A 22,580-nucleotide genomic window follows, 5' to 3' on the forward strand; every position below is an offset into this window, starting at 1 on the left:
TTAACTTCAAATCAAATTGGAAAAACACTCTGAAAAACTTCAATATATGAACAAATCATACATGGACCCAAGACCCCAACTGCAAGCAAAATGCTTTCCATAATCAATAAAAGCAAAATAAAGTCTATAATGAACATGAACATGAAAAAAATACATTTTATTGCTGTTTATGCTGAATTACGAGGCTTTGGTGCCATGAAACTCTATGTGTTAATGAGTGTTGTGTTCCAGCCTGTTTTGAAAGAGTGTAAAAGTCTGTACTGACCCAGGCAGCCCTCCAGCCTCCATCACATTAGCCAGTGTGACATCGTTTGACCAGACATCATACTGCCACTTCCTCAGGCCCAGCACGCCACACAGCACCCGTCCTGTGTGCAGACCAACACGCATGTTCAGATCCACCTCCGTCGCCTCCACCACCGACCTGAGAAGACACATTATCTGAATGCTGGGATCAAATTCACTTTGGCGAAAGTTGGTACGCTGAGTCAAAAGTTATCTGGTCCAATCTATTCTTGTTGCCATGACAGATGTTTTTCTAACTCTGATAAATGTGATAGTTTCTCTATGTGATGATTACTCAGGAATAAGAACTGTGAAACCAGTCACCAAGACCAAGATCCAATGTTTATTACCATTTATGGTCAAAACTGAAGAAAGTGAATTAATAATGCCTTTTATTGGCCTTTAGTTAACTATAAGAATAAAACAATATCATAAATAAAGAGGTATGATGAGAATGTGAGGATTCAATTTGATGAAAGGAGTGCCTTTTTAGTCTTGTTTATCATTTTAGCCCCATTCACAAATCCACACACACACACACACACACACGCACACACACACTCAAATAGCACTTAGGCATATGTCTGTATACACTTTACATCCTCCACACAACTAATTGATGCATCAGAGTAACTTCAACATGTGGTCTGGGGAAGCTGGGGATTGATTAACAGATGGATGCTCTTCCTCCTGAGCTACAGCTGCCCCATAGCAATCCCATTTCCTGTTAACAATGCTTCCTAAACATCTGGGAACTGAAAAGACCAACTGCTGGAGCAACTCTCTCAACATTGGGAGAGGAAAGTTGTCTCATTCTGGTTGGATGTATGATTTCAGCTGTTTAACAGACATGGGTCTTTCTTGCTAATGCTGCAAACCAGCATTGTCTTCTTGAAATAGTCAAGGCCTTCTCTTCTAGATGGGATTGTATGTTAAAACCTGAATATTTTTTTTTCAATATGGATGGAGCCTTTCCAGGTCTATAGCCAGAAAAGCACCCCCCGTACCACAGGAGATGCATGCTTCAGTGAAAACAAGCTAAATTGCCACACTTCTCTCTAGTCTAGAGGACACGATGTCCATGATTTGTGAACAGATTTAAAAATTTTAAATTTTGACCAGAAACCTGCTTTCCACTTTGCCTCAGTCTATTGGTGTTTCTGTTCACACATGGCTTCTTCTTGGCTTGGTAGGGCTTTCAGTTAATCAGCCAAACTTTATTTTTAAAGCACTTTTCATACTGAAGATTTGCAACTCAAAGGGCTTTCTGTTGTTAAAAAAAATAAATAAATAAATAAAAAAACATAGGGAAGAACAACGAAGAATAAAAACGGTCTTAAATTTAGGAATTATTAACAGATTGGCTGCTGAGGACCTGAGAGCTCTGGCTCATAAGCTAAAAGCAAGTCAGACAAATGATTTAAATTAAAACAGTTAAGGGCTTTGAAATCTAACAAAGGAACATTATAACCAATTCAGAACCACACAAGAAGCCAGTGAAGAGATTTTAAAACTGGTGCAATATGAACTCTCTTTCTAGTCTTTGTGAGCACACGAGCAGCTGGATTTTGTAATGGCTGTAGCGGATTTACAGTCTTTTTAGGAAGATCAGAAAGAAAAGTGTTACAATAATCAATTATACAGGAAATAAAAAACATGGATCAATATCTCTACATTGAAAAGAGAGAACTGTTTTGCTCTGGAGATATTCTTCAAATGAAAGACCCTTGTCTTTATTATATTTCTGATATGAACTTTGAAAGTGAAATCAGAGTAAAAAATAACACCAAGGTTCTTCACTTCTCTGATGGATTAAAAGAAAGTAATTTGAGCTTTGAAGACAGTTCCTCTCTGTGTGCCTCAAGAAAAGTCTGCCATCCATGTCTTATTATATAAAATACAGTTTAAAAGTGAATCAATTATGTGAATATCATCAGGAGACACAGCAATATAAAACTGTGTATCATCAGCAAAACTATGGAAGTTTATTTTTCTTCTCCTGATGGTGGTCCCAAGTTACAGCATGTAGAGGTTAAAATGAATCAGACTTGAAATTTAGCTTTGGGAAACACAGAGGCCAGCGTGGTTATGAAGTTTATTTAAAATATGCCATGGTTGACAGTATCAAAGGCAGCACTAAAGTCAAGGAGTACAAGAATATAAATTTTTTTTTTTGTTGTAATTTGCTTCAAACATCATTTATAACTTTGACCAGTGCTGTCTCCATACTGTGGTGTGCCCCAAACCTAGACTGGTAAGAATTTTCTAAGATTTTGCACTTGTTGATGACAGTTCAAACTGTGTTCACACAGTTTTGGAATTTTTCCTAAAACCCTTTGGTGATTTTCAAGACAGAATCATGTCTTTTTTCCTGAAGTGAATAAATGAGAGCCATACAAGAGTGCAACTCCAGCACAGTACCAACTACTCTGCAGTGCATCCACAAGTCTAAAACAAGTTTCCCTTCTCCATTAAATCATCACATAAGCTTCTCGTCATCAGCGGGAGGTCTGCCACCTCAGCCGCGGAAGGAAACAGAGAGCAGCAAAAGGGATTGACAAATTGTGTTTGTGTGTATGTGTTAACTGAAAGCTGGAAAATAAAATGTACTCTGCCTATCACTCTGAAGGAGGGCTGTCACACAAACTGACAGACAAATGTCTATGGCACCACCTGTCCTCTGAGATGAAGGACTCCTACCGCAGCATCCATCCACTCAGACAGAGGAGTAGGGAGAGAACATGACAGGTGGTGTTCACACAAGGAAATAAAGTAAAGGTGCTGTTTATGTGCTAACATGCTTGTAGAGGAAGGTGGGTGCTATGCACATATGCAAGTGAGTGTTATTTCCCTGGCTTACCTTTCTGAAAAAGAACTCTTGTCAGTGTGCCACACCTTTTTGCAATCATTGTTGAAAACTTGCCTGGGTTGTATAAATACTACAAAACAGAACATGCTGCTTATATGGTTGTAATCCATAGTAGAAATAAAATCTTTTTAGCTTCTTTCTTGATCAGCTACACTGGCCTCAAAAAATCTAGAGATTCTCCAAGCAGCAGATTAATTGGTCCCTGGTGAGGGTGCCACAATTGAATATAAAAGGAACATCTGCCAAGGAGATACAACTTAGAGCCAAACTCTATTGGAGAATCATCAGAAAGTTATAAGAAACAGTTTCTCTGTGCAATATTGTTTTGTTCTTTAACATGTATATAGCAGAATATTGTAAAAGATTTAGAGAGTCCCAATGTGTGAAGGACAAGGACAGAAACCACTGTTAAATAATTGTGACCTTTGACTCTTCAGGCAGGAGAATCCATAATGCCACCACACTCACATCAGCGGCGTGGGCTCAGGAGAACCTTGAAAAACCATTTTTAGTCAACACAGCCCACTGCTGCATCCCGAAATGTAACCTGAAACTGGATTACAGAAGGAACCAAATATCAGCTCTATGCAGAAACAGCACTAACCTCTCTGGACACCAGCTTATTCCAAGTGGACAGAAAGTCCTTGGGTTCTGTGGTCAGATAAGTCCATAATTCAGCTGCTTTTGAAAAAAAAAAGCTGACATCTGCTTCTACATACCAAAGATGAGAGAAAGCACCCAGGCTGTTCAGAGACAGCTGTGATGGTATGGGGGGTATCAGTGTTTGTGGCATAGATGACTTCCTATGTGGTGAAGGTACATTTGAAGCAGATGCAGACGTGGACGTTGAAATCTTATATAGGCTACAATCAAGCAGACACCTTTTCCAGGTAGGTCTGTGGTTATTTCAGCAGAATGACCAGCATTTCATTGCACTGTTGACCTTGTGTTGAACCGGCATATGACAAATAAACAATCTTGAATCTTGAATCTTGATGCCAGACCTCATTCTGCTTCAGCCAGAATGGACAAAGATTCCTTTGAAAACTGCAATGATCAGTATCCTCAATTCCCAAGCCATTAAAAAGTCTCATTAAAAGGAAGTTGATGGAACACAATAGAAAACCTGACTGTCTTTCAACTTATTTTATTATGCTGCTGTCATTAAAGGTTGGTGATTGAAAACACTGAAAATAACATATCTAGAAGGACAATAATTTAACTTAAATCTTTATCTGTACTCTCAAATAAACTTTTTATGACAAACTTATTATGTTTAATTGTTTATTAAGGACAGAAAAAATACTGCACAGAAAAGAGCTTTTGCACCTTTCAGCTCAGAGATATAAGTTAAAACATTGTCTATAATGAGTCACTGTGGGACTAACTCACTCTGTACAATAAAATCTGTTAAATTCTGTTGGATATTTTACAGCTAACATACAAAGACAAACCTACAGGGCTGAAAACGTGGATTAATTAATTGGATGGAATGTATGTTGTGCATATGATTTACAAACTTTAGGTGTGTCTGTATGTGTTTGTAACTTACGCAATTGTGTCAATCATATCCAGCCCCATCTCCACACAGCAGTGGGCATGGTCTGCCTTGGGTTGTGTCAGTCCAGACACACAATAGTAACAGTCCCCCAGTATCTTTATACGCCTGCAGTGATTCTCCTACGGACACACAAAGACATCATAAGATGAACAGCTCTCTTCCTCTGGAGAGTCATGTTTACAAAAGAACATCATTGTAGAAAATCATTTGAGACGTAACACAACAGTTTATCATAAAGGAATCATATCATTAGAAAGAAGAAAACTTGGCTGATCGATTGGCCAGGACTAAAGTCTTTCCCCCGCAGCTGGCTGCTTAACCGCAGGTAAACAATGAAGCAACACCAAATTTATACAGACTCTGGGTTTCTGTTTTGACAAGAAGATGTCCAGTATGATTACCAGACGGAACGTCTGTTTGCTTTCACAATGTGAGCAAATGGTACCAAAAATTGCATGTGAGCATTGAGACCTGCAATGTGAACGTAGCCATTTTTATTGTAACATGTTCGTTTACATATAACCAGAAAGATAGCAAAGTGGCATCTATGAGTGGAAGAGTTTTATCATAAAAAGAATGTATTTTAGCTTTAATAGTGTTTGTTATCTAATTTAACCAAGTCATATTGTTTCCTAAATCTAGATTTCCTAAATCTCGAGGTTTAATTAAGAGGATGGATAAACTAGATGTTTATATAGGTGGCCGTGTGGTTAGAGATGTGGGCTTAGCTCCAGAGGACCCTGGACTGTGTATGAAGGTATACCACTGTGCACCCCTGAGCAAGGCCCTCAACCCCCAACTGCTCACCGGGCACTGGAATCTGGAATCCGGCAACCCACTGCTCCTAGTGAAGCAAAGTTGAGTTAAATGCAGAGAAGAAAATTCCAGTTTCTTAACATCTGCAGGTCAGTATCCACAAAGATTACTGTAGACGTGAAAGTTGTTGCAGTTTTTCATTCAACCCGTGCAAATAAAGTGATCTGTAGACCAGTTTCAAAGTGAATTTGATAACCCATCATTTAAGCCCATCTGAATTAGACATTCAATTGCATGACAAATATTTTAGCCATTTGTTCTTCTAGTTAAAGCAAAACCCAATGTCCCAGAATAGTTTCTCAGAACAGATGAACCTTCCACATTAGTGTACTTTGAATCCAGTTCCATGAGATATGACACAGTGACTGCATGGAACTTCAGCTGCATCCTTGTTCATGTAAATCAGATATATTGCTTGTGAAAATGTTTGCGTGTTTGTTGTTGAGGCCAACTCTAATTGCTCCGGCATGCTCTTGAAGTAGAATCCCACCCACACATTTCCAGACAGATCCGTTGTTTGTCACAGTGCACATTGCGTACAAACTCAATGATGATGACAAACATGCAACAAACAAATACACAAACACATTAACAACACATTCTTGGAAGAACACACAAACAGCTGCATGGTCACATGTAAATACACTGTACTTCCATTTAGTTCCACACTCAGGGTTTCCTTTTGGCAACTGTATATATCAGTCATCAGACAGAATAACGGCAGACAAAGCTTAGCCTGTAGACAGCCTCTGAGTGTCAAACACACATAACACACACACATATCTACACACACATAGAGGTTTCATGACAACTGCAGGGTAAGAGGCAGGGATGAGAAGAGAGAAGATAGGGTGCTCTGGTTTTCTGCTCACGGGAGCAGAAAGATTCTGGCGTGGGAGGATATGAGAATTCAGAACGTGGATGATTTTCCCAGTGCTAGGAACAGAAATGTGTGTGCACATGTGTGAACAGAAATCAGCTGACAGAAAGTCATGTCTCCGGAGAAAGGCATCTGTGTCTGCTTTCAGAGGCAAATTTGAGATTTTAAAGTTCCTGATTTGAGGACAAGTGTGAATCCTCAGTTAGGCTTGATGGATTTCTTTCTTTGCTTGCAGTTGGTTGAAGATTCGGGTTAAGTGTGTGTCTGTTGTGGTTAAGTTTAGGTTGAGCCTTCAGGGAATAAATCTGTCGTGTAGCATACAGCAGTCAGACAGGCTCAGCAGCTGTGACAGCCAGTTTGAAAGTGAATTTCTCCCTTGCTAACGCGGCAGGATATAAATCTCAATTAGGATGCAGCTGCAGCATTGCTCACACACTCACACACATGCATGCAATATATCCTCATCACAACATTTCCATATAATGGATTGCTGACTGCTGGAGCACTGATAGCAAGCCACATATCACCTTGTATCTTGCTTTTCCCCCCTCTGTCGCTTTCCCCACGTTAAGCCATGACTGATTGTAAAGATACAGAATTAACTCAAGAGGGATAATCCTGCTGATCATGTGACTTGTGTGTATGTATGTGCTCGTTATTAAACGAGAAAAACTGTGAGATATCCCGGCCCTGTGGCAGGAGAGGTTAAATATGTGTTACACTAAGGGGTGAGGTGAATGTGATGGTTTGGACAAGAGTTTAATATAGTTACACATATAGAGTATATGTATATATACTATAGAGAGACTTAAATAAGCAAGAAAAAATAAATGTATTGAGTCTTTTAAAAGCATTAATTATTAAGCTGCTTAACATCACCTTTGATCTTCTAATGCAGTGCTCTACTTTCTGTACCAATGTGGACATTGCTAGAAGTTTTAATCTTATAAAAGACGAAGTACTTTGCTATTGTTTTTAAATTAAACTGGAAATCTTTGGTGATCAAATAAATAGTTTTACATTTTCTTTTATTTGCTGCTTCTATAAATAGATATAGATATTATTTTCATCTCTGTGACTGCCCTTTTTATTTTAAATTGTATCAATAAATTTAATCTATTGTGAGGATGAAAATCTCCATAAAAATCTGTTTGATTTGTCATATATCATCTTATAAATCCTGTAACATGTCAAATGCAGTAGGTGCTCCAATTCAAATCATTAGTAGTCAACTTTAGACAGAAACTATGAACAATTTACAGGATGAAATATACAGATGATAAATTATGCTATGCAAAGATACCAATGGAATGACATTAAATATTGCATTAATATAGGTAGTAGCTACCTAGGATTGCAGAACTAGTAATATGCGTGTGTGAGTTCAGTAAGGACACAATTCTGGGGGAAGAAGCTGCAGGTCCTTGTCCGGAAGCTCCTGAAGCTCTTGCCTGAGGGAAGTAGGGAAAACAGTCTATGGGCAGGGTGGGAGGAGTCCTTAAGAATGCTGCGAGCTCGGTTCAGACAGAGTTTCTTCTGGACGTCCTTGAAGGCTGGAAGTGGATTTCCTGCGATGCGTTGGGCAGTTTTCATCACCCGCTGCAGTGCCTTTCTCTCCACGATAGAGCAGCTGCCATACCAGACTGTGACACAGTTTATTAGGATGCTTTCGATCACACAGCGGTAAAAGTTCACCAGGATGACTGAAGACAGGTGGTTCTTCTTCAGTGTCCGCAAGAAGAACAGGCGCTGGTGAGCTTTCTTGACCAGGCTGGAGGTGTTGGTGGTCCAGGACAGGTCCTCCGAGATGTGGGTCCCCAGGAACTTGAAGCTGGAGACACTCTCTACGGCCTTCCTGTTGATACAAATGGGGTCGTGTGTGCCTCTTTTCTCCTTCCTGAAGTACATTAGGAGCTCCTTGGTCTTGCTGGTGTTGAGGAGCAGGTTACTTGCAGTGCACCAAGTGGCCAGGTGCTGCACCTCTTCTCTATAGGCAGTCTCATCATTGTTCCTGATGAGACCAATCACCATGTTGTCCTCAAACTTGATGATGGAGTTGGATCCATGCACAGGTCTGCAGTCATGGGTGAAGAGGGAGAAGAGGAATGGGCTCAGCACACAGCCCTGTGGCACCCCAGTGTTGAGGTGATGGTGGTGGAGCAGGTGTGGCCTGAACTAATGTGCTGTCGTCTGTTGGTCAGGAAGTCCAAAATCCAATTGCAGAGGGATGTGATCTCCAAGTTTAGTGATTAACTTGGAGGGGATGACGGTGTTGAATGCTGAACTGAAGTCAGCAAACAGCAATCGTGCATATGTGTTGCTGTTGTCCAGGTGTGTGAGCACAGAGTGCAGCGCTATGGAAACTGCATCATATATGCTCCTGTTGCTGCGGTGGGCAAACTGGTGTGGATCCAGTGTAGGTGGGAGTTCTTCGGGTGTGCCAGGACCAGCTGCTCAAAGCACATCATAATGATGGATGTGAGTGCTACTGGGCTGTAGTCATTTAAGCACATTGGGTTGGAGTGTTTCAGCACCGGCACAATGGATGTAGTTTTGAAGCATGTTGGCACAACTGCTTGGGCAAGGGACAGGTTGAAAATGTCCATGAAGATCCCAGGGAGCTGCGCCCCACATGCTCTGAGCACACGGTCAGGGATGCCGTCAGGACCAGCAGCCTTGCGTGGATTGATCCAGCTCAGCGCTGGGTAGATATCAGTGGAGGACAGTGTGAGCAGCTGGTGGTCTGCTGACAGTGTGGTCTTGGTGGCAGTCTCTTTGTTTTTGTTGTCCTTTTCGAAGCGAGCATAAAAGTCATTAAGCTGGATTCTTTGAGCTCCTTTCAGACCACTGAAGAGACAGAAAGCTAGCCATCTGTTGGTGTTCAAGCCAAAAAACATAATGATATTCATCTTTTCAGGTTATTTGATAAAACTGCGTCATAGGAGTATGGATGAGTGAATGAATGAATGAATGAATGAATGAATGAATGAATGTTTTGCTCTTTGTTCTTATATACATTCATACATTTAGTAAGAGTTAAGATAGAGAAAGACCGTGTCTCATACTTTTATTGCAATGCTAACCATTCTGGTGTGTTAGTAGCATGAAATTACATGACTATAGTTAAATATGCACATAAATGGCATGTGAAAAGTGCTCGAAGTAGTGTTGGAATATTTGATGTTTGCAGTGGTAATATTCAAAGTATTACTTGATTATTAGTCATGTAAAAATGGGATTCATGAAAACAAATAGGAGGACATGAAGGTATACTGTATGTAAGCAGCATGGTAAGAACACATATGATATTGAACTTAAAGCAATACTGCATGTTTCTGACCTTAAAACTCGGTGTGTCTGTAATATTTTGATGGCACACTAACATTCGTTATGCACATTCCTGAAGCCATTGTTGCCCTGCAGCATCCCAAGGCTGAGAAACCGCACTTCACACTTTATTTTCCAGCATTCATGTTACAGAGCATTTTGTTTTATAGCACAGCATCATACACCAGCAACTGACCGTTTTAAACATGCACAATGGCTGATTAAAGAAAACACGTAAAGAAATGCAAGAGGAATTGATTGGTGGAAGCAAGGAAAAGAAAGAGAGAAAGTGACAGAGCAAGAGATACAACAAGAGTCAACATGGACTGACTTTTACTGGATGGAGAGACCTCAGAGAAGAGACAGAATGCAAGATGGATGCTGAATTAGCCGTTGTTAGGGGGACCAAAGTGAGAAAATCTGCCAAAGTTTTTTAGTTCTTTTATATTTCTACCAACAGCTTCGTAACTCGCTTCATTCTAACTGTGGTCATTTTCTCGTTGCAGTACGGTCAGCTTGTTCTAAATCTTTAAAAATTCCTCCTACTTAGGAAAAATAAAAGTACAAAAAAGAGCAGTAAGAATTATTCATATAGTCGACTCAAGAGAGCACACCAACAAACTGTTTATGAAGTCAAGACTTATGAAACTTAAAGATTTAGTTGAGTTACAAACATTATTAGTTATGTATAAGGCAAGAAGCAAAGTATTACCAGAAAGTTTGCAGAAGAGACCAGGATAATAGAAGAAATTTTCATTTTAAACCTCAGTTTGCAAGGACTACTTTCAAACAGATGTGTATTTCAATATGTGGTGTCAAATTGTGGAATGCACTACACATTGAATTAAAGATGTGTGTAAATATCTTTCAGTTTAAAACCATGTATAAAAACAGAATGTTTAGTTTGTATGAACTCGAATGATGGACATTGTGTGGATTGTAATGTGTATGTTAAGGATTTTCAGTACTGATTTGTTGATTGTCATGTAATTAGCTGACAGAACATTTATATGTGAGTTTTTGTTTAAGACAGGGGCGGGTATTATAACTTTAACTTCTTCCTGCTCCTTTTCTATCATGGTGGTGCAACAAGAAGTGTTTTGATGTTGTTGTTCTGTTATAATTTGATGTTGTGCATTAGCCATGTATGAAATAAATAAATAAAATAAATAAATAAAATAGTCTTACTGTACAAACTGACTGCTCCTGTGAGTCTTCATCAGCAGATTGAGTCTTCATAGATAAAACTGTGTATTTTTTATCCCACATCACCCAACATCTCCAAAAACACAGATAATCATTTAATCAAGGTTACACCCATACCACTGTAGGTCAAGTGTTGCTGATAGACTGTAATATGTGATTGAAAGCCTCAGAGGTAGAACTGTCTGTCCTCTGTCTGAGATGAAAGCTCAGTCATATGTGTGTCTGTGTTCCAGCCTATTAACAACACAGATGAAAGGTTACAACTACAGTAGGATTGAGTGTGTTTATGGATTATTACACATTGTGAGGACATGTATCTGTCTACACTTTACTGCAGGAATGTGCCATCCTTTTCAGGACAAAAGTCAGTCCATATAAAGTGAAGATTAAATGATTCTGTTAAGACTTAGGTTAAGATTCGGGTCAGGATTGAACAAGTGGTGGTTTCGCTGAGGTTAAATTTCCAAGAAATTTAGAAAGTGTTAATGTAAAGTTATTTTAAATGGTGGAAATAGTAAAATGTGTGTGTGTTTGCATGCGTGTGTGCACACGTGTGGCTCATGCACTATTAATATGATTACAGTGGTCTGACGGCAGATAACCTATCACTCACCTAATCTTCTTTCCCAAAGAACAATGCTACACAGGCTTACTGATGCACAGTGCATACCACCGTGCATTCTCAGTAGTCCCATAGCCCGTTATCACACACATGTGCAGACTCACACTGAAACAATTCACCTCCTCCCCCTTTATCTATCCTCTGTTAAAACATCAGCTCCCGCATCACCCCTCCTCTCACCCGTCCCATGCCTTCCCCTTCTTGACCTTCTCTTTCTCCTCCACATCAGTCTCTCCAGCATTACTTTCACCATTTGCATCAATGTATGTATATATATATATATATATATATATATGTATATATATTTAAAAATAATAATAAAACATTTTAAAATAATTATTTTAAAATAATAAACATTTTAAGATTACTAAATACAGTTATTGGTGTAATTAATGCAATTTATGGTGACCAAATACCAAAAGCATGACCATAATACTATATGCATATGAATAGTCACGTGAGCAAATAATAAAATAAAATAAATTAATAATCCACAGGTAATTTTCATAAATGTTTATGTCTATATGGAGTAATTTATTCATTTATTTATTCGCTCACTTTATGCATTTATTTATTCTTAATTTATTTGTGTATTTCTCATTTAATTTCTGCTGATGACTAGGATTGGTAGAGAACAAGAACCGCAATGGCTTGTTCTTGCAGATGATCAGTCCTGCTTTATAACAACTTTAGAAACAACCATATTATGACTGTACAGCAACGAAATTCAGTGTTGTAAAATGTTATGTTGAAATAGACAGATATGTGAATAAATGTAGGAATACATCAATGAAGAAATAAATATCTAAGAATACAAATGAAATCTTGAAATGATCAGTTATGTAAATAAATAAATGTAGGAATACACAAAAACATATAAAACAAATAAACAATTAAAAATGAAAAACAAATGAACAAAACATGTAAAAGAATTAAATGCCCATTTAAATAAATAATACACGAATTTATAATAAATTTGTTTTTAAAGAAATACAGAATTTTTGTGACTAATCTTATACTTCTTAGTCATTCATTCACTACAGTGAATTAAATCTTTGAATCTCAAATTGTAATCTGAGAACTTCTGAGATTATTGTGTTTAATGTAATCTGTATAAAAATTCACTATCAACCAATCAGGAAATCAATCAAAAAAGAAATAAGATGCCCTAATCTAATAATATCTTGAAGAGAAGACTGACTTTGTTGCACATCAGTTACCTTTTGCAGACTATTTATTCACACCACCATTGTCATCATCATGTAAGGGAAGTGAGGTGAAGCATTAGGCGGATGTGAGAAAACTTACCGTAGCCAGTTCATCAAACTTCCCAAAGAGTTCGTTGAGCAGCTTGACCAGTTCCTGAGCAGTACACTGAGAAGCCAAGCTTGTGAAACCCACAATGTCTGCAAACAGGATGCTGTCAGGAGGAGAGAGGAGAGGAGATGATGATCCAAAGTGAAGAACTTAGACCAGCATGACAGCTGATTTTCTTAGTCTGTTCTCCCCATATCCTCAAGCATCTAAACAAACTGAAGTTCTTACTTCAGTCAAAAAATAATCCTGAAACAAACAATAAATAAAATGCTGATATGAAATGTAGAATTCACTGCACTGTATGTTTCTTCTCTTTTAGAGCAAATTGTCCAACGTTACAGTGAAGCACAGCAACTGGCTAATGGTGATCAGAAATATAACAAACAGTGTGTACTATAATCCCATCCCTGATAACTGGTGCCTTCTTTTTTTTTTTTTTTTTTTTTTTTAGGTCAGCCGCTAAATCAATTACACAGCTGAATCGCCTGCTGCTGGCTAGCTGGTGTAGTGGTTGAGGAAGGTGTTGAAAGCCACTTAGCCCCTCATTCATTTGCTCAGAGGCAGGCCAGATGGCAGCAAAACAAGCTGTTATGGATCTTATTGACTCAGTGAAAAATCACTGCTCTCGGTGGAGTAGAGCAGTCAAGCTGGAGCTGGATTTATTGTAATTAAAATAGCTGACTTTCAGGTTTGTAAATGCCTTATCTTGAGAAATACTTAAACGTGTTATTTCCTGACCTCACTCCTTTTAAGGCTTTGAAGTGCTCCTATGATAAAGTCACAATGAATCATCGGTGGAGTCCTCTATTCTTGCATATGGGTGGTTCAGACAGAAGTGATAGCTGTTCTATACATTTTTTCTGTTTAGTGCAATGATTAGTGCAGCAGTATGAACATATTAGGGGTTTTCTGCCTTATATGGCAAGTAGGATATTTTTCTTCTTCCCTTTAATGCATCATTGTGCAGAACTTAACAACAATATGCTAAATCCATTTGATTTGAGTCAGGTGGAACAGGGAAAAATCAAAAACCTGGAGGACAGTGGTCCTCAAGGACCAGAGTTGCCGATCCCTGGCTTACAGAAAGTGCTTTTGGTTCTTTGTTTTGGAGATAATAAGTTCAAGTTCAAGTTCAGGTTTATTTATATAGCACATTTACTGCAACCCCAGTTACAACATAAAATATACAACATGAAACTACAACATAAAACACTAATCAGTAAAACAATAAACAACTAAACCAGTAAAAAACAAATGACATTAAACTGGAATGAAAAGTAAAATAAATCAAATGTCGAGCTAAACTATATTCGTAAGCCAGTGCTAAGAAGTGGGTCTTTAACAAGAACTTAAAACCAGAAACGGACTGGGCAGTTCTAATGTGAAATGGCAAACTGTTCCAGAACTGTGGAGCGGCAACCGAAAAAGCTCTGTCTCCTCTGGATTTGAGCCTAGAAGACGGGACCTTCAGAAGGAGCTGTGTAGAAGACCTCAGAGACCTGGCTGGAGCATGCTGGTGCAGCAGCTCTGACAGATACAATGGAGCTAAACCATTTAAGGCTTTAAAAACAAGTAATAAAACTTTACTGAGTCCTAAAACTAACGGGAAGCCAATGCAAAGTAGCAGCACAGAGTTAATATGATCAAATCGCCTCCTCCCTGTAAGCAACCGAGCAGCTGTAGTTTGAGCGAGTTGCAAACGATGCAAAGATGACTGATCAAGGCCATGACACAGGGAGCTGCAGTAATCTAAGTGGGACATGATGAGCAGGTGGAAGACTTTTTTTTTTATCTTGCCAAGCAGCCTCAAATGAAAGAAAACACTTTTAATTACTAACCTGACCTGTCGGTGGAAGTTAAAAGAGCTCTCAAAGATCACACCAGGAATTTTCACATGGGTTCATCAGTGGGAAATAAGCGGACCAAGAACATTTACAGTACCATTCAAAAGCTCGGAGCTTCCAAAGACCACAATTTCAGATTTCTCCTTATTTGAATGGAGAAAGTTTAATTCCATCCACGCTTTTAAATATATCAAGCAACTAAGCAGATTAGTAAGAGAATCTCCCCGTGGTTTAAAGGGGACATAAATCTGAACATCATCTGCAAAGCAATTGTAGGCAATATTGTGCTTTTGAAATATAGACCCCAAAGGCAGCATATACAAAGACAAGAGTAGTGGACCCAAAATAGACCCTTGTGGGACCCCAGAACTGAGGGCGCTACAGATGAGGAATACTCCTGAAGATGAACATGGAAAGACCGACAAATAAAACCAAAACCAGTGCAGGACAGTGCCTCATACTGACATTTTGTTCCAAGCATGTCAGGAGGATTTGGTGGTCATCTGTGTCAAATGCTGCAGTTAAGTCTAAAAGAACAGGACAGCAGGACTTCCAGAATCAGTAGTTAAAAGAAGTTCATTAAAGACTCTTGGGAGTGCCATTTCAGTACTGTGGAGGGACTTAAAACCAGACTGAAGTTTTTCTAAACTTTATTAAAATCTAAGTGAGTCTGATAAATCACTGTTTGGCCCCAGAAATAAATACAGGTTTCTTCAACACACTATAGCGCACTCAAAAGCTTGCAGTTTATGTACAAAGGTCATTTTGATTTTTGAAAAAAGAATGAAATTCAACACCTTTAAGCTACTTATTGATTTTTGCATATTTTAAACAACTGAACAAATCTTCACTAGTTACAGCTGCTATGTGCTTTAAATAAAAGCTTTTTGGGGTGCAGAAAGGCTTCGTTGAACATATTGTTCAGATAAATTAGCTGTGTCTGAACATTAAACATGAAGAAAACACAGTTAGCTAAATACCATAAACCCCAAAGTAAAAATTCTCAAACGGGTAGGTTTTACAGTTTTTACAGCTTAGGTTGTGTGAGGAGGCCCCTTCTCCTGCATCGTGACTGCCTCGCTGTGCTCTTTTTGGCAGCACAGTTGGTCAGGCATCTGATGTTTGCAAAGCTGGGATCACTGCTGCTGCTCAACAGAAGAGCTATATTGTGTGATTTTGCTTTGCTTGGTTGTGTGGTGAAGGTCGAGCTGATGTGTGTGGGGGGTTGACAGGGAGGGCAGTGGGGTAGAGAGTAGGCAGAGAGGTGGCAAGGCTAAATATATGTGTGATCAATATTCCTGGGGACACACCAAAGAGGGGATCAGGGGGACTATCACGACTCTGCGCAGCAACATAAAGCTGATTTTTTTTTTTTTTTTTTTTTTAGTTTCTTTATCTCTTTTTTGTGTGTGTTTAAGCGAGCATTTGCAGAAACTCCCTGGACATGAGCAGGAGCTGCTCACAGGGGGAAGCTCCATGATATCTGGCTGGGCGCCACTGTGAGCGACCGGCGGTGCTCTCGGACTGCAGGTGAGCGTGGGAGCTGAGAGAGTGGAGGATTGTCTCTTTACAGAATTGCTACACAGAACTGCTTGATATGCTACACTTGACCCCTTCGCTGAGCAGCACTAATACACCTCTCCACTTCTGTTCACCACCTCACTGGAACGTAATCAGGCCAGTTTCTCACACTCTGTTGAATTTCCTTCATTATGGGCAATCTGAATGTTAACATTTTAATATGTTTGCATCTATTTTAACAAAAGCCATGTTGTTTTTCTAACCTTAACCACATCAACACTAAAATTACATTTCCAACCAGAGTCAATCTTTTTTTGGTTGTTTATGGGTTTGACAGTTGTTTGGCAGCTTCATCCTCCAAGTCCTACCCTCAAAATGTGGGGTTTGTGGCATCTTCAACATCTAACGTAATGGTAGAAGACAGTTTAAAGACACCTTACTTTATCTTTAATAAACTTTTGTGGAGGTAAACCAACCTCAGCCGTTTTCACCACTATATATTTGTATATGCAGTCCTAAAAGGGAGTCTATGTTATATCATTTCTTTTAAAATTTCAATTCTTTTACCAAGAAGCATCATCCCACACATTCAGGACACTGGTTTTCTGCATGCAATTGTTTTAATGTTCATAAACAAACAATTGAATAATTAAATCATTACAATGACTAAATGAAACGTTAAGTGAATAGTATGGATTTGTTTTGTGTAATTAAGAAATTCTTTATCTTTCTTCGCTAGTGAGAGATTAACTTTTAAATTTTCTGCAACTCAGATGTTTGAACATAAATGCATTAATAATATTTGCAATAGAGTGGTGCTCCCAACAAAGATGTGCATCACTTTTTCTCTTTGTCTCCAGTAATTAAAGATTCAGTTCATGTAGATCAACGTCCTCCTAATTGTATGCACACAGGTTTGTACGCTGAAAAAGCAAGATGAGATGCAACCAAGAGTATTAAGAATTTAGTTTATTCCAGTTTAAGGTGCTGCTGCTTAAGAGTGACACCCAACCTGTTCTGTCACTGACATGTTTACAAATCAACAGAGGGAAGCCTTTATGTCGTTTTTGGGGATGTGGAAAGCTAATCAATTAGTTAAAACGGCACTACAATTAAGAGTCGACTATATGAGGTTCAAAGATTTACTAACATTTCTTTATTGGTATAACTTTTTTCTGTGTTTTTAACGCCCTTTTTTTAACCAACTAGTTTTAATTCCTAAAGTTAGCTTGACTACAAAGGAGAAAAACAAACAAAGGAGTGACAAAATAAGTTAACTCAAAGAGACCTCAGCCTTTGGTCTTGTGATTGTAGTCAGACAGCAGATTGATCCAGACCAGCAAAGCTGTGGCTCAAACAGCCAAACTTGCTAAAAACATTACAAATTAAGAAAGTGTAGATTAAAAAAAAAAAAATCCACTGGTGGTGGAGGCAGCAGCTCTCCGTCCCTCTTTAACCTTCAAGTAGCTTGACTCCATCTGCAATTGTTCTGGCTATTCTCGGCCCTGACATGAAACACCTGGATCTAAACATACGAACACCTAGCGCACAGCTCTGCAGTTGTCATGACGCTCTGATACCTGACATTGTCATGGCGCTGGATGTAGATCTTGTGAAAGATCCTCTCAGGCGGCTTTAGGAAGTCCTCCTTCATCTCCATGGCAACATTTCTGGGGAGCAGGCTCATTAGTAGACGCTCCTGAGGAAGGAAGAGTAAAGGAGGCAGCGTCAGAACTTCAAACTTACGCATAAATGCACACCTGTAAGCAAAGTAACATGAAGAGAGTTGGCTTCTGCGAAGGAGGAGACACACTTTTAGAGAGAGAAGCTGTTGCACGTTGGTTGAAGTGTGGCATTGTGGAGATTCTGCTGCTTCTTGTTCTTCTAAAACTGTAAACTTTATGCAGTTAGTAGATGGTCAGCTGGTAGAAAACATATATGACTTCTGCATATTTTGAGCTTTGGAACACAATGGATTTTTGATTTCTTTGAAATGCCGTTTAGTCACTGATGAATAAAATACAAAGATAATCCATATCCATAAAACAGCACATCAAAAAATGAGGTCATCACAATACTATGTGTTTGGTTATAACCCTTGAAAAATAAATTCTAATTGATTAATAATTTATTAATTAATTTATTTATTTGCATTCATTTTTATGTATTTATTTTATTTTTTCTTGTTCGATGAGTTTAAAGGTTCAGATAAAGACGATTTTGATGATAGGAGGAAGGATGATTTTTTTTTCAATCCTTTGATTAAACGTATTAAATTTCTATCCTACAGAAATAAACAAATAAAAAAGAACCAAAAACAAATTTTTGTGCTCAGAACAAAAAAAATTCAAGAAAATAATGTACTTGTTTTGTTTAGGGTCGTTGTAAAGGGTAAAGGAAGAAGGAGAAAGACCCACCGAACACTACACACTGATTTTTAGCTGAAAATAAATTGATTTGCGGTCTGAATGTCAACAAATGATTATCACTGCAGTGGTACCTTTAAAGGTTGCTGTTGTACCCTCAGTAGTGCAGTTATACCTTATAAAGACCAAAACTCTACCCCTGGGGGCTGTCTGGTTTTCATAAGGTTTGAACTTCACTTTTAACAACAATTTAGAAATAATAACACCGCTACAATCATCTATGTCATCATTGTGCGGCTGTAAACCTCTATTGAACTATACAGCTACATCCTAAGGAAATAAATACCTAAGTGTACCTTTAGAAGTACAAATGATTATCACTGATGTGGTATCCCTAAAGGTGCTGCTGTTGTACCCTCAACGTTGCAGTTTGCACTTACAAGGACCAATATTGCTCCTCTGGGGGCTGTCTGGTCTTTATAAAATAAAAACGGTACTGCTGAGACTACAACAGTAGTACCTTTAAGGATAGCACCCCAGTGACAATCCCTCACACCCCTAACAATACAATCTGATATTTTTATTTTCTGAGCATGTAAACAATGATGGCAGAGATCAGCAAATCAATTTATATGTTATTTTCTTCCTACATCCGTCTGAGACAGAAATTCCTCCACATCCTTTAAAGATTCAGAAGAAATTCTTAGATTGGGAAGATAATATATTTGTTAGTTTGTTGGAGGACGTGTTTTATATTTTTTAAGGGTGAGAGGTTTGACTGAGGAAGAAATTCCTCAATCATAAGAACTAGAGGAATTTTTTCCTACCTCATTCTGAAGAAGAATTTCCTCCACGTCCGGAGGGATTTCTTTCTTTCTTTTTCTTTTTTTTAGTTGTCTTTTATCATCATGTCTTCCAGATTTTCTTTTCTGCTCAGTAAGCCCCTGTAGAGTGTTTTCTTTCTTGTTCTTTCTCCTCTATAGACTTCTTTAGATTAAATATTTTTCTTGAAGCTTACACTTCTCGCCTTACTTCGGTTTCCTCCCGCTCACTAGGAGACGGTTCTTGTGCTGCTCCCTCTGGTGTTTCTGCTGGTCAGGTTCTTCTTGGGTTTTTACCTGAGTAAAGTCTTTACTTTAGAGCTTTCCTCCACCTCCTGGGCCGAGCAGGTCTCAGCTTTTAACGCCCCCGTCCTCTCAGCAGTGAGACCTGCTTCCAGATGGCTGGCTCTGCTGGCGACGTCTGCATGTACATGATGCTTTTTCCTGCAATGTATGGAATGCCCGTCTCCTTTTCAGACTCAGTTCTCTGAGATAGCATTTGTTTTTTCAGCTGTTTCACCTCAGTCCTGGGAGCCATTTGTTGTTTATTTAAAAGCTGACTGTAAACCTGGTTCAATTTAGTCTTTGCTCTGTCTCACATTGCAGGTCAGATAAAGAAGTCTCAACCCATTCTCTTCTCAGCTTCACCTCCTGGGCTTCTGTTTCCAATTTCTGTACCTGCTTGGAAGCTAATGACTGTATGATGATATGGACCTGATAATGCAGTTCTTTCAGCAGATTCAGCAAATCATTGTGTTGTCTCTGAAGTGCTGAAATCTTCTCATCCTTTACAGCCAAGGTTTGATGGAACTGGTGTTCTGGGATCATCAGTAGACCTGGGCTGTGAGGGATGTTCTTTTCTGAATGCATGGTTCATGTTGGCAGACTGTTTACCCGTTGGTTTGTTGGTGCAGTGCAGAAACTTCCTCACTGTTGAACAACATGTCAAAGTTAGACTTGCCTTAGTCCTGGAGATTTGATGGATCATTAACCAACTTTGACTGAGAAATTTCCTCAAGATAGTCATAGTAAGTGTTTTCCATCAATTGTAAGTGCGGATTCCAGACATGCCTCATGGGTCTGCATTTCTTTTTCTTGGCCGGATAATTCTTGTTGAGGTTCTCTGACTGGAGGCTGTAAAGATGGAAGAATCCCAGGACTGTTTTCCAAAGTCAATCCCAATCTTACTTGCAGATATTCATTAGTTTGATTCTCTTCTGGATTGCAGGTTTGGTTTGTGTTCCCAGGCAGAGCATCAGCTGTTTCAGTCTCTGATGTTGGATGACTGGAGGTCTCTTCAAGCTGTGACTCTTTCTCTTGGTTAGAACCAAAGGTTCTCCAATGAGCTTCACAAGGACCTACGGTCCAGGGCCCACCCAAATGTGCTCTGATGGAGTCTTAGAAAAATTTGGTGCCTGAAAAAATATATTTGTGGGTTTAAGGGCACCTCAAAGACCGGTACCAAAGGTGTATGTCTCTTGACCTTCTTACCTTTTTTAACTTTCTTTTGATCTTCTTGGACACTCATCTGTATGGTAAAAATATGCAGATCTTCTTTGATCTCACAATCAGCTTTATTCGCCAAGTGTGAACACATACAAGGAGTTTTTTTTTTTTTTTTTGGCAGATATTGTCACTCTAGTGGAAGGTGCTTAGCTAAATAAAGATAATAAAACAAGTAAAGGAATAAAACAATAGGATGTACTAAATGTCTTATTTAGTAGTGTCTACCATATAAAAAGCCATTACAACTACAAATTACAAATACAAATTCAAATATACACTACATGCCGTAGATGCAGTAGAGGAGAAGTGTAAGAAAACCTGAAAGTGACGAGGTGCTAATTCAGATTGTGCAACCAGTTAGCTGTTCATCTGTTCAATAAAATGACTGTAGTGGGACAGAAGCTGTTCTGGTGCCTGTTAGTCCTGGTCTGCAGGGTTTTGAGATGCTTGCCAGACAGGAACACTTAAAAAACTGTGTGTAGGATGAGAGGAGTCCTTTATTATGTTTTTGAAAATGGCTGTAAAATGAACTTCAAATTCACTATGAGCTGTACAAACAAAGTCTGCGTAACTATAACAATCAGCTGTGCAAGGCCAGAGAGAAATGATTAACAAGAACATCAACAATTCTCGCACTCTGTTTGATATGATTAAAAAACTTACAAATCCTCCTAAGCCCAGAGCTCCTTTCCACGGAGAAATGCAATTAATTTGCCAACTTTTTTAGCCAAAAAAATTAAAACAATTAGGCAAAATATTAATGTCATACAGTCAAACAAGAAAACTACTCTGTCTATAAAACCTGGAAATATTTCTGATGTTATGTCACAGTTTAATATGGTCGATTTAAAAATCCTACAAGAAATAGTCTGGCATTTGAAATCAACAACATGCACCCTGGACATGATACCATCCGACTTTTTAAAAACAGTTTTTACCTCAGTAGAAAGTGATCTCTTACTGATACTTAACAGCTCACTGGCATAAAGTATTTTTTTCCCAAGTCACTAAAGATAGCTGCCATTAAGCCACTCATAAAGAAAAGGACTCGAGACACCTCTGTAATGAACAACTATAGACCTGTCTCTAACCTCTCTTTTATTTCCAAGATTATTGAGAAAGTTGTATTTCACCAGCTTAATGACCTTTTAAATGAAAGAGGAAATCTTGATAAATTTCAGTCCGGCTTCCAACCTCATCACAGCACTGAAACAGCTCTGGTCAAAGTGTTAAATGACATTAGGTTGAATACTGATTCTGGTCAAGTATCAGTCCTGGTTCTGTTGGATCTCAGTGCTGCGTTTGATACTGTAGATCACAGAATCCTGTTGCACAGGCTGAAAAACTGGGTTGGACTTTCTGGAGCGGTCCTTAACTGGTTCAGGTCCTATTTAGAACGGCGAAGTTATTTTGTTACGATCGGCAGCTATAAATCTGAGGAAATGGCCATGACTTGTGGAGTCCCCCAGGGATCAGTCCTTGGACCTCTTCTCTTCAACTTGTATATGCTCCCTTTGGGTCAAATATTACAGAACTTTAGCATTAATTATCAAAGTTACGCTGATGATACACAACTTTATGTGTTTCTGTCACCAGATGACTGCAGTCCAATAGACTTAATGTGTCAGTGTCTGGAGCA

At 38.8% G+C, this 22,580-nt stretch overlaps 1 protein-coding gene across 1 annotated transcript in view; it reads right to left on the bottom strand.

The window, feature by feature from the left end:
- Window positions 1-22,580, bottom strand: part of LOC121653681 (adenylate cyclase type 1-like) — a 57,086-nt gene that overhangs the window by 27,343 nt on the left and 7,163 nt on the right. The window contains exons 3-6 of the mRNA XM_042007322.1: window positions 17,829-17,947; window positions 12,875-12,986; window positions 4,707-4,834; window positions 266-424 (exon numbers count right to left, since the gene is read on the bottom strand). Of these exons, the coding sequence (XP_041863256.1) occupies window positions 266-424; window positions 4,707-4,834; window positions 12,875-12,986; window positions 17,829-17,947 (518 nt within the window). The remainder of the gene's footprint in view (window positions 1-265; window positions 425-4,706; window positions 4,835-12,874; window positions 12,987-17,828; window positions 17,948-22,580) is intronic.

Source organism: Melanotaenia boesemani, chromosome 14 (genome assembly GCF_017639745.1).
Source record: "Melanotaenia boesemani isolate fMelBoe1 chromosome 14, fMelBoe1.pri, whole genome shotgun sequence".
NCBI classification, from domain to species: domain Eukaryota; kingdom Metazoa; phylum Chordata; class Actinopteri; order Atheriniformes; family Melanotaeniidae; genus Melanotaenia; species Melanotaenia boesemani.